At 44.0% G+C, this 12782-nt stretch overlaps 1 protein-coding gene across 2 annotated transcripts; it reads right to left on the bottom strand.

Moving 5' to 3' along the window:
• Positions 1–4080: 4080 nt before the first annotated feature.
• galnt11 (UDP-N-acetyl-alpha-D-galactosamine:polypeptide N-acetylgalactosaminyltransferase 11 (GalNAc-T11)) lies at positions 4081–12396 on the bottom strand. Of its 2 annotated transcripts, none has more exons than XM_068737152.1 (12): positions 12252–12396; positions 9150–9401; positions 8940–9063; positions 8556–8722; positions 8259–8384; positions 7661–7910; positions 7430–7547; positions 7167–7319; positions 6827–7042; positions 5251–5355; positions 5014–5148; positions 4081–4723 (listed from the first exon to the last, which is right to left on the bottom strand). In XM_068737152.1, exons 2-12 carry the CDS (start codon positions 9385–9387, stop codon positions 4592–4594), a joined length of 1764 nt encoding a protein of 587 aa, XP_068593253.1. In that variant the 5' UTR covers positions 9388–9401; positions 12252–12396; the 3' UTR covers positions 4081–4591. The 2 variants fall into 2 exon arrangements, with proteins under 2 accessions (XP_068593253.1, XP_068593252.1); XM_068737151.1 differs by having other exon boundaries at positions 9150–9404.
• Between the last annotated feature and the right edge of the window lie 386 nt (positions 12397–12782).

Genomic DNA, 12782 nt, shown 5'->3' on the forward strand with positions numbered 1-12782 from the left:
CTAGGCTAACAGTCTCCCTCTGCTTCCAGTCTTCATGCTAAGCTAGGCTAACAGTCTCCCTCTGCATCAAGTCTTTGTGCTAAGCTAGGCTAACAGTCTCTCTCTGCTTCCAGTCTTCATGCTAAGCTAGGCTAACAGTCTCCCTCTGTATCCAGTCTTTGTGCTAAGCTAGGCTAACAGTCTCCCTCTGCATCCAGTCTTTGTGCTAAGCTAGGCTAACAGTCTCCCTCTGCTTCCAGTCTTTGTGCTAAGCTAGGCTAACAGTCTCCCTCTGCTTCCAGTCTTTGTGCTAGGCTAGTAGCACTAGAACTAAATCAACAGTAGTAATACCAGTAGTACTAGAACTAAATCAACGGTGGTAATACCAGTAGTACTAGAACTAAATCAACGGTAGTAATACCAGTAGTACTAGAACTGAATCAACAGTAGTAATACCAGTAGTACTAGAACTGAATCAACGGTAGTAATACCAGTAGTACTAGAACTAAATCAACGGTAGTAATACCAGTAGTACTAGAACTAAATCAACGGTAGTAATACCAGTAGTACTAGAACTAAATCAATGGTAGTAATACCAGTAGTACTAGAACTAAATAAACCCAATAATATTAAATAAATGTGTTCTGTTATTGTCTCACTTTGCATCTTTCTTGTGATTAAAGAAAGATTGCTGCTTGCAACAAAATAATTTCCCCTCACGAGATCAATAAAGTTATTATCTATCTCTATCATTATGGGATACAGAAGTCATCACTAAAGGTAATAATTAATAATCATGGTATTTATTTGAATACTAACACACAGCAGACTGAGCCATGAGGTATTTCAGAAGCCTGCTCATTAATCTCTGTGTGCCAGATGCAGATGTTGGAAATCGTTTGTGTCCGAGAGCAAAACATGTGCAGCGATGTGACAAAAGCACTTTATTATTCCTCTGATGAGAATGGAAATCAATGGAAGCCTGAGCTGCTTTCAATGGCGCTCACTAGTCTGGATTGACCGGTTTTGGTCCCTGAATGCAACACGGAAACATTAAACTCACCGCCTGTCAGTGCTCTGCTGCTCTCAGCAACATAGCTTTATTCATCCATACAACAACCATATATATATATATATATATATATATATATATATTACATCACATATATTACATCATCTATTAGGATGTATCATTTACTTGTAGCGTTTTGTGACTGACGGGAAAGTGTGTATGTTGTCAGATCATTTTACTGAAACTCAACCTGTGTGTATGTGTGTGTGTGTATTGATCTTGAACTCAAAACTTTGAGTCTTCTTTAAAACGTCTGACAGGAAGTTGAGAGTTCAACTGACAGTCAAACACACACAACATCACTGTTGGTATAAACAACTGTTTTTCATAGTGATGTTGTGGAGCTGCACACACACACACACACACACACACACACACACACACACACACACACACACACACACACACACACACTGATCTCTCTCCCTCCATTCTCAGTATTGATTGTCTGCAGGCAGCTGATCGCCTCTGTCCAGAAACACACTCCACTTACTGCTGATTACCCCACACACACACACACACACACACACACACACACACACACACACACACACACACACACACACACACACACACACACACACAGGACTGGTTTTGTGTCAAAGAGTCGTGAAACGTTTTGTTCTCTGAGACACAAATCTGTTTTCTCTTAAACAGTTTGACTGTTTTAAATAATTCTGACCTCAATGATATTAATTCTATTGATCATTATTGAATACTATATGAATAAAGTTTTGTTGTATTGTTGTTATTGAACAGAACTATATGAATAAAGTTTTGTTGTATTGTTGTTATTGAACAGGACTATATGAATAAAGTTTTGTTGTATTGTTGTTATTGAACAGGACTATATGAATAAAGTTTTGTTGTATTGTTGTTGTTATTGAACAGGACTATATGTATACAGTTTTGTTGTATTATTGTTGTTGTTATTGAATAAGACTATATGAATAAAGTTTTGTTCTATTGTTATTATTGAATAAGACTATATGAATAAAGGTTTGTTCTATTGTTATTATTGAATAAGACTATATGAATAAAGGTTTGTTGTATTGTTGTTATTGAACAGGACTATATGAATACATTTTGTTGTATTGTTGTTATTGAACAGAACTATATGAATAAAGTTTTGTTGTATAGTTATTGAACAGGACTATATGAATAAAGTTTTGTTGTGGTGTTGTTGTTACAGCTGGAGTCCAGCAGCTAAAGAGTAGCAAAAAAAGATTCAGTCATTTTGTCACCACTCTTCAAGGATCTTGAAGACACAACAAGGGTTAGGGTTCCTTCAGGAACCATTGAACCTCCTTCATGAACCATTGAACCTTTCAGGAACCGTGGAACCTCCTTCAAGAACCATTGAACCTCCTTCAGGAACCGTGGAACCTCCTTCATGAACCATTGAACCTCCTTCAAGAACCGTGAAACCTCCTTCAAGAACCATTGAACCTCCTTCAGGAACCGTGGAACCTCCTTCAGGAACCATGGAACCTCCTTCAAGAACCATTGAACCTTCAGGAACCATGGAACCTCCTTCAAGAACCATTGAACCTCCTTCTGGAACCATTGAACCTCCTTCAGGAACCATTGAACCTCCTTCAGGAACCGTTGAACCTCCTTCATGAACCATTGAACCTCAACCACTGAACCTCCTTCAGGAACCGTGGAACTTCCTTCAAGAACCACTGAACCTCCTTCAGGAATCATTGAACCTCTTTCAGGAACCGTGGAACCTCCTTCAGAAACCGTGGAACCTCCTTCAAGAACCAGTGAACCTTCAGGAACCATTGAACGTCCTTCAGGAACTGCGGAACCTCCTTCAAGAACCATTGAACCTCCTTTAGGAATCATTGAACTTCCTTCAGGAACTGTGGAACCTCCTTCAGGAACCATGGAACCTCCTTCATGAACCGTGGAACCTCCTTCAGGAATCATGGAACCTCCTTCAGGAACCGTGGAACCTCCTTCAAGAACCAGTGAAACTCCTTCAGGAACCGTGGAACCTCCTTCAGGAACCATGGAACCTCCTTCAAGAACCATTGAACCATCTTCAGGAACCGTTGAACCTCCTTCAGGAACCATGGAACCTCCTTCAAGAACCAGTGAACCTCCTTCAGGAACCATGGAACCTCCTTCAGGAACCATTGAACCTCCTTCCGTCAAAAAGCTGCAGATCAATAGTTTCTCTAAATTTCTAAGTGTGGAATCAGTCCAATCAGCAGGCAGCTGCTCAGACTGCATGATGTCACATTAACTCTGCCTCTGTGTGTGTGTGTGTGTGTGTGTGTGTGTGTGTGTGTGTGTGTGTGTGTGTGTGTGTGTGTGTGTAAAAACTCTGTAATATGACCCGCTTTGAAAAATCAATCTGCATTGCACATGCACACACGAGTCGCCCCCTGGTGAACAGCAGAGAGAATGTAGCTTTAACTTGTGAAGCTTTGAAGAACTTTGAAGAGGAGGTGGTCTCCTGGTCCAGCTGAAGGTTTTCAGTGCTTTACAATCAGTGACCTCATCACTAGACGCTACTAAGCCCTAAATGCTCCTTTAAAAAGAGATCACACACAGAAAATACAGAGAAATGAAACTAAACGTAAATGAACAGCATTAAAAACATTTTAAAAATACATTATACAAACGCTTTTAGAGCTTTTAATCTCAGGCTGAGCTGATCTGACGTTCAGGTGATCGAAGGTCTCGGAGCAGAATAAAGGGTGAGGAGTTGTTCAAGGTAAAGCAGAGCCAGAGCATTTAAAGTAATCAATAGTGTCTGGGTGTGTTTCCTGCTGCTGCATCATTCAGTAAATAATGAATCACTGCCGTCTGGACGAGAGGACAGGAGGGTGTGGACGAGTTGGTCATCAAGGTTTTTAGGGACCGTTGGTTGAAAATAACCCTTTAGAAGGGGACTCTCTCCATCCCATAAACAACACAGGTACTCTGTGTATATACACAAATACATTTATATACATAATAACCTTGAGCCCCCTCCCCCACACCAGCGCAGTGTTAAATAATGATGACTTAGTGTCTTTACTGGGTTTAACATTTATTGATGATGAAATAACACAAAGACAAACATCTGTAATACTGTCATTGTAACGACAATCAGCTGACGTCACACAGGTGAGTTACATGTCAACAGGTGAGTTCAGGATCATTAAATTTATTCACTGATGAATCCAGAAACATGCTCAGGCTTTAATCATCTTTTTGAGTTTCATTGTCTTTGTGTCCACCCTCTCCCACAGGGATCCTCATCAGTCCAGATGTTCATTACACTCACAAATAAAACACTCCTGTAAGGTCCTGGAATCAAAATTAAAAAACATTCCAGGATATTCAGGATATTCCAGGACTGGTTGTTTTTCGAGTCTCATCTGAAACTGAAACTGCTCCATTTAAAAAGAGAGAAACATGAAAACTAAATAAAATCTGATGGTTCATAAAAGTCGTCCTGAGAAAAACACAATCGATCGAAAGAGTGAAGAGGAACATTAAAATCTCACAGAGCCCATAAAACCTGATGTCTTTGAACACATCTCAGTCCTCCAGCTGCCACTGCTGAGCCTGAGAGGAGTCACATATCGCCATGGAGACGTAACCCTTGGGCCCGATTGGCTGAGCAACGGAGAGACACTGACCAACCGAGACCTGGTATAGACGGTTGGACTTCTGCAGGAGAGACAGACAGACAGGGAGAGAGAGACCGACAGACAGACAGGGAGAGAGAGACCGACAGACAGACAGAAAGTCATCATCTCTAACCTCATCTCTCTATAACTAATCCAACAGCCAATCAGGATGGAGCAGGAAGTCATGTCTTTACAGGCAGAGAGACAGCTGACAGCCAATCAGAGAGTAGAATATATTGTGACAGGACTGTGTGTTTGTCTCTGTGTGTGTGTGTGTGTGTGTGTGTGTGTGTGTGTGTGTGTGTGTGTGTGTGTGTGTGTGTCTCTCACCTGGCTCCACTGTTGTGACCCCCCCGAGCCGTGACACTTCATCAGTCTGGGGGGGTCAAAGGTCCTGACCTCTGAAACATCGAGACACAGAAGACCAGAAAGAACGAACTGAAGGTCTTCATCATAGAACCACACCTACAACACACACACAGAGATAGTGTTCATCATAGAACCACACCTACAACACACACACAGAGATAGTGTTCATCATAGAACCACACCCACCCCCCCACACACCTGTTCAGGGTCTTGGGGGTCACATGGTCTCAGGACAACGACCCCCCCCTTTTGACTGACTCGACCCTGGGCCACCAGACAACGCCCGGTTGCTAGGTTACGGAGCTGAAAGATGTAAAGAAACAGGGTTAAATTTGTTGAATGAAGCAGATGAAGTGTCAGTTAAAGCAGGCAAAGTGTTAGTGAAAGCAGGTGAAGTGTCGTTTAAAGCAGGCGAAGTGTCGTTTAAAGCAGGTGAAGTGTCGTTTAAAGCAGGCGAAGTGTCAGTGAAAGCAGGTTAAGTGTCGTTTAAAGCAGGCGAAGTGTCAGTGAAAGCAGGTGAAGTGTCGTTTAAAGCAGGCGAAGTGTCAGTGAAAGCAGGTGAAGTGTCGTTTAAAGCAGGCGAAGTGTCGTTTAAAGCAGGTGAAGTGTCAGTGAAAGCAGGCGTTGTTTAAAGCAGGCGAAGTGTCGTTTAAAGCAGGTGAAGTGTCAGTGAAAGCAGGTGTTGTGTCAGTTAAAGCAGGTGAGGTGTCAGTGAAAGCAGGTCCTCTAAACTCAAACAGACATTTCGTGGAAAGTTTTATTTTTCAGACTTAGTTACAGCGCTGCAGGTCTTTACCTCTCTCTCACATCAAATTTACTTTAAAATGAACACATAAATGAACACACTAGATTATGGGTCATTAATGTGGTCAACACTCGTCTCTCTCACTCGTTCCTTCGGTGCCGTTGTCTGTTCTCACTCATAGCTCTGCTGGTGGCTGAAGTCTGTCCTACTGGAGAGAAATCCATGTTTTGTTCCTTTATCGTTTGTGTGGACTTCACAACAGTTAAGAAATAAGAATAAACAATAATAAGAAAAGGAAAGTCCTCCGTTTTGTGTCCGTCCTCCTCAAAGCCGCTAACTGTGACTTCAGAAGTCCACTCTGTAGGTTTGATACCTCTGCTGGTCGCTAATCGCAAAAAATACAGACTTTAACTGAACAACAGCTGCTAGTAAAGACAACAAGGTCAGTAACACCTGTAACCAGTTCTCCATGTTAAATTAACCTGGTAGTCGATCGGTAATCAAGGCTGTTGTTGTTTGTGATGTTCTGGGAACGGGTCACGTGATCGAGGTGTGACGAATCAGGGAAGGACACGTCGTGACTGCTAAGAACTGATCAAGTAGCGAACGTCATCGTCTACGTCATCGTTTCTAAACGTACGTATTTACGACCGTCCATACTAGTCGGTAACCCCGGAGATTTCAAATGTATCCATCCTTGGGAGCGTTTTCAAACTCCTCCGTTTTCGGTGCTCTGAAACTCCGGCAGAGTGTGGACGCTCGGTGTAAACGTATCAGAACATACAAGTTTAAAATGGAAACGGAGTAGTGTGGACATGGCCTCTGTGTTTAACATGTTAGAACTGAAAACAGTGACTTCATGAGAGGAAATGTTCCACTGGTAAACCAGTGGTAACTGGAGATGAACTGGTGCTGATTGGTTCATTAGACCATAGTGGACCTGAGATCAGACTCCACCAGAAGAACAATATAACAAGGTATTACATCATCAGTCACAGAGGTATACAGGGGAACATGAGCGACAGGTACCCGTCCTCTCTGAAGGACTTTGGGGCGTCTCAGGCCTTTGTTGACAAACAGCGGCTGCTGCTTGTTGCCGTTGGCGGCGGTCTGCATCTCTGGGTAGACGGTGTCGAGGTACCAGCGAAACGTGTGACACTGAAGCTGCTTCCTCAGTGCCACGCGATCACCGATGTCACCGTAGCTACGGTCGTGGAGCTCCGGACGCAGGGACAGATACTGCTCCTGATTGGTCCACAGAGACACAGGAAGTGAGGTCAGAGGACAGGATCACGCTCTCTCTGTGTGTGTGTGTGTGTGTGTGTGTGTGTGTGTGTGTGTGTGTGTGTGCGTGTGTGTGTGTGTGTACCTTGTACTCGTCCATCCAGACGTGCGCTAGCCGCAGTGAATTGTGGGCCATGGTGTCCTGCCCCCCCGGCGAGCCGTAGGGTCGCCTCTTCCTGAAGATGTGACCGACTCTGGAGCAGGGGATGATGAGTAGCTGACCTCCACACATCCAGATCTGAGAGACACAGAGTCTTTATGCTAAGCTAGGCTAACCACGTCCTGTCTCCTGCTCCATCTGAACATCTCAGACACCTTCACTGACGGTCAGTAAAACAGCTTCCTCACCCTGAAGGAGATCTCCAGGTTTTCACCGCCCCAGATGTCCATGCCGGCGTCGTATTGGCCGAGCTCGTTAAAATACTTCCTGTTCATAGCAAATAGACCGCCAGCCATGGTGGGAGACCTGAGGAGGAGGAGAGGAGGGAGACAGGTGAAAAAATCTGAAGGATGTTTAAATATTAGGTTATTATGGTTACCCGATTGGTCAGATAGTTACCCGATTGGTCAGATAGTTACCTGATTGGTCCGGTGGCTCCCTCTGGCCCGTTGAGCTCAGCGGGGGGGACGGGGTCCCACTTGAAATGAAGTCCCCAGTTGAAGCCTCCCCTGACGATGGGGGAGGGAGAGTAAGACAGCGTGTCGGCTGAGATGATGTCGATGACAGGGCAGACAACGGTGCGGCGGTCCTTCTGGACGGGAGCCAGCAGAGGCTGAAGCCAAGCCTGGTTCACCTCGCAGTGACTGTCCAGGAAGACTAGCACCTCACCTGGGCAAACAGAGAGAGGTGAGTCCAGGTAGGGAGCAGGAAACTAAAGGTAATGTGTAGGCAGGTAGGATTTAGGTTTTAGGGATAAAAGGTAAAATGTTCTGTTATGGAATAAAGATGTATGGGGATAGGATATGGAGACTACGAATGCAAGAATTAAAAAAGTAGCGACAAGGATGTAAGGAACAAGGATTTGGGATTATTTGATGAAGGAAATAAGGATGTATGGATTCAGGATGTAAGTCGGAAGTATGCCGAAAGCAAGGATGTAAGGAATGAACGGATTAAGGATGTAGGGAACAAGATTACATGGTTTAATGGGGTAGTAAGTAAGGATGTAGGACATACCAGTAGCATGTGAGGCTCCTATCATGCGTCCTCTAATGAGTCCTTCTCTCTTCTGGTTCCTCACCAGTTTGACTTTACCCTTCAGCTCCTCCTTGACGTACCGATCCAAGTTGTCCTTCAGCTCCTCTGAATCAACTCAAACATGTTAGAAACATATAACATATAAAATATCTCTAGAATTTAAATAGAGAGATTAAATACTGGTATATTAACTACAGTGGATCAGAGGGACGTTCTGTTGCTGCTACAACAGGAAGATATTAAAGAAAATAGTAATAAGTGATTATTGAAACTTACCGAGCTCACTGTGGTCATCCACCAGGATGATCTCGTGCAGCAGGTAGTCCGGCGTGCGGTTGAGCACACTGTGGACGGTCCTCAGCAGGGCGGAGAACGCCTCGTTGAAGAAACAGATCACTACGCTGGCAGAAGGTAGAGCCAGAGAGTAAACCTTATCCCGACACCTGCAGGGAAATGTGAACCAGTTATCAATAACCAGTAGTTTATCACCAGTAACCAGTACTTTATCACTGGTAACCAGTGGTTTATCACCAGTAACCAGTACTTTATCACCTGTAACCAGTGGTCGATCACCTGTAACCAGTGGTTTATCACCAGTAACCAGTGGTGCGATGTCATACATAATGAACCCATGTCTCCCTCCTCTGGTGTGCTTCTTACTGGGAGTCTCTGGTGTCGGGCAGCTCTCGGTGGTTTCCCAGTCTGGTGGAGATGAGGACGTTGAAGGCGTGTCGGTGGTAACCGTTGTCCCTCAGCTCCTGGTCCGCTTCGTTAAAGATCATCCCTGAGGACAAGAAACGTGTCATCACGAGGAGATTGGGGGAGGGGGTATCAAATATTTCCCAGCAGCCCTGAACACACCACACTCACCCATCTCTGGTGACAGCTCCGCCCCCTCGTTGGCCAGCAGAGGCCGAAGCCCCGCCCTCCGGTCGGCCAGGCCCTTGGTGATTGGCTGGCCACGGTGATGCAGGGGGGTCCTGCCACGGCCTGGCTCCGCCCCCAAAGAGAAGTAAAGGAAGAGGAGGACGGACCACGTCGCCGAGGTGACGAGGCAGCCGTAACAGAAGTACCTCAGAGTGACACTGGCCATGGTGGCCGATCGCATCGTCTTACATCACACTGCTGAGAGATGACATCACCATGACATCATTCCATTATTCAGAGGACATGGTTCTACAGAGAGCATGATGTCATTCTGATGACGGGTTAGTCCAGAAGTCAGCAACCCCTGGCTCCGGAGCTCCCTGAGGCTACATCCACACAAATACATTTTATTAACAAACAAAAACGATCTCCGTCCAGACTAAAACGCCTGAAAACGAACATCACGTGACTCTTCACGTACACTGGGCACGATGATGCCGATGTAAACAGGAAGTAGATCGGTTGCTTAGTTTAAAATAATACGACAGAGTAATAAAGTCTTTAATAATGAAAGGTCGTGTTTGATACTTAAGATCTTCCTCTATGAACTGGTTCCACGGACAGTTCGTGGAACGTTTAATTTTATTTTTCAGACTTAGTTACAGCGCTGCAGGTCTTTATATCTCTCTCACACATCAAATATACTTAAATATTAACACTTACACATAATTGTTTACTAGATCATGGGTCATTAATGTGGTCAACACTCGTCTCTCACTGGTAGCTCTGCTGCTTAAGTCTCTGTCCTACTGGAGAGCAGTCAATGTTTTGTTCCTTTATAGTTTATCTGCTGACTTCACAATAGTTGTGCAAAACAAAATAAACATTAATAAGAAAAGGAAAGTCCTCCGTTTTGTGTCCATCACCCTCCCTAAAGCCGTTAACCGTGACTTCAGACGTCTCCGTAGGTCTGATACCTCCGCTGGACACGCTGCTCACTGATTGCTCCATTAACAGCTGCTTCCTCCGTAACAATGCAAACTTTAACTGAACAACAGCTGCTAGTAAAGACAACACTGTCAACAACACCTGTAATCAGTTCTCCATGTTAAATTAACCTGGTAGTCGATCGGTAAACAAGGCCGTTGTTGTTTGTGATCTTCCCAGAAAGTGTCATGTGATCGGGGTGTGACGAATCACGGAAGGACACGTCGTGACTGCTAAGAACCAATCAAGTAGTGAATGTGGGCGTCTATGACATCGTTTCTAAACTTATGTGTTTACGAGCGTCCACACGAAGAGGAAACCCCGGAGTAGTGATGATGCTCACTGTAAAAGTATCAGACACTTGTGTGTTTTAAAAGGTAAACGTAGTGAACGTGTGTTTTAAAAAGGTAAACGTAGTGAACATGTGTTTTAAAGGTAAACGTAGTGAACATGTGTTTTAAAGGTAAACGTAGTGAACATGTGTTTTAAAGGTAAACGTAGTGAACATGTGTGTGTTAAAAGGTAAACGTAGTGAACATGTGTTTTAAAGGTAAACATAGTGAACATGTGTGTGTTAAAAGGTAAACGTAGTGAACGTGTGTTTTAAAGGTAAACGTAATGAACATGTGTTTTAAAGGTAAACGTAGTGAACATGTGTGTTAAAAGGTAAACGTATGGAGCTAAATCCAGGTCAAAAGTTTTGATCATTTGAAAAAATTATTTGATCCTGAAAGTTCTGTGGTCTTGCACATTGAAAAATACAGCAATGTATTCAAAATAAAAATAAGTGAATGAAAATAATTTTGATTCAGTTCTGGAATTTTTTAAATACATTTATTTTTTTCATTTTTCACATTCGTATATATTTTGATATTTGAGATCTTGTATTTTTCAGTTTCAGATTTTATATTTTCAGATTCAATTTTTTTTTTTTCGGTTTTAAAATCTTTTTTTTCCAGTTCAGACTTTTGACCCTGATCGAGCGTGGGGGCGTGGCTTCAACTGAGAGGGGCGCGTCATCATGAGTAACAGCATCACAAAGAAGCTGAGGACCTTCCTCAACAACCTAGTTGCCTTCAGGTAACGTGGGCACCGCCAGAATTATGATTGAACACCTTCTATACACCATATTCACGTGAATGCAGAGGGGAAAAACTGTGAGCGTCAGCTATCCTGAAGGAAACTTCAGAGGGAACCAGCTACTGGTTCGATTAGTCTTTCGCCCCTATACCCAGGTCGGACGACCGATTTGCACGTCAACACAAACACACAAACACAAACACACACACACACACACACACACACACACACACACACACACACACACACACACACACACGTATGTATAAAGAAACTGGTGATCAACTGATGTAACAAACACCTGACCAGGAGTCAGGTGACCAGGAGTCAGGTGACCAGGAGTCAGGTGACCAGGAGTCAGGTGACCAGGAGTCAGGTGACCAGGAGTCAGGTGACCAGGAGTCAGGTGACCAGGAGTCAGGTGACCAGGAGTCAGGTGACCAGGAGTCAGGTGACCAGGAGTCAGGTGACCAGGAGTCAGGTGACCAGGAGTCAGGTGACCTGTTAATCACCATCACAGTGAACCATTCACTTTACAGCCGAACTCTTAAAGAAATCTCCCGTTTTAAGGTTCCCTTCCACCTTAAAATGTTTCTCTGTTAGAATGAAGTCACCTGACATGACCGGTCACGTGACTTGTAGTTTAAATAAACAAGTGGGCCGTATTGAAGAGAGGATGTTGAGGAATTAAAACAAATCACAAATCATTCGTTTTGAGCAGCGGATCTTTGTCTATTTGTAGTTTAACTTCTAATGTACGTTTTCTTAACGGAGACTGGTAACAAGTGAAGTACGTAGTTAGATAAGAGATGATATCGATAGAAGAGCTGCTGATGTGCAACTCGTTAAGTTTAGTTGTAGTTTGACTTTAATCTGAAAGCTATTAACTGTCCGATGATGGAACCCGCTAGCTTAGCGAGCGAAAGGTGAACTCGGAGGAGTTAATCGCTAAACGTGCCAACAGCTTTAGCTTCACGAGCTCTACAATCAAAAGCTCTAATGTCCGACTCCTCGGCCTCGTCCCTAAACTCTACTCACGGGTCATCGGTGGTTTGCTCAGCGGCACTACGGCAGCTGGTGGAGCCTGTCGTCGGGCTACAGGTCCGCTAGCCGCCGGAGCTTAAATTAGCAGGATTTCTAGTGGAGTTCTGACCGGATATAAACACACAGAGACCATCGGGAAATACGTCACTTCCGCTGACGACCTTCACAACAAAATACATCAGAATCCTAAAAGGAAAAGGTTCAGGTCACAACTTTTCAAAATAAAACTACAGACTTAAGGATTCCTGGACGGACCCACCGGGACCGGGACCAGAGTCCAGAGACACACAATGACCACAAAGACACAAACAATGACCACAAAGAGACAAAGAAACAAAGAGACACACACAATGACCACAAAGAGAAACAAAGACACAAAGAGACACACAATGACCACAAAGAGACACACAATGACCACAAAGAGAAACAATAACACAAAGACACACAATGACAAACAATGACCACAGAGAGACACACAGTGACCACAAAGAAACACAATGACACAAAGAGACACAATGACCACAA

The sequence above is a fragment of the Cebidichthys violaceus genome, unplaced genomic scaffold, assembly GCF_023349555.1.
Source record: "Cebidichthys violaceus isolate CVI_PGR_0920_01 unplaced genomic scaffold, fCebVio1.0.p SCAF_76, whole genome shotgun sequence".
Lineage (NCBI taxonomy): Eukaryota > Metazoa > Chordata > Actinopteri > Perciformes > Stichaeidae > Cebidichthys > Cebidichthys violaceus.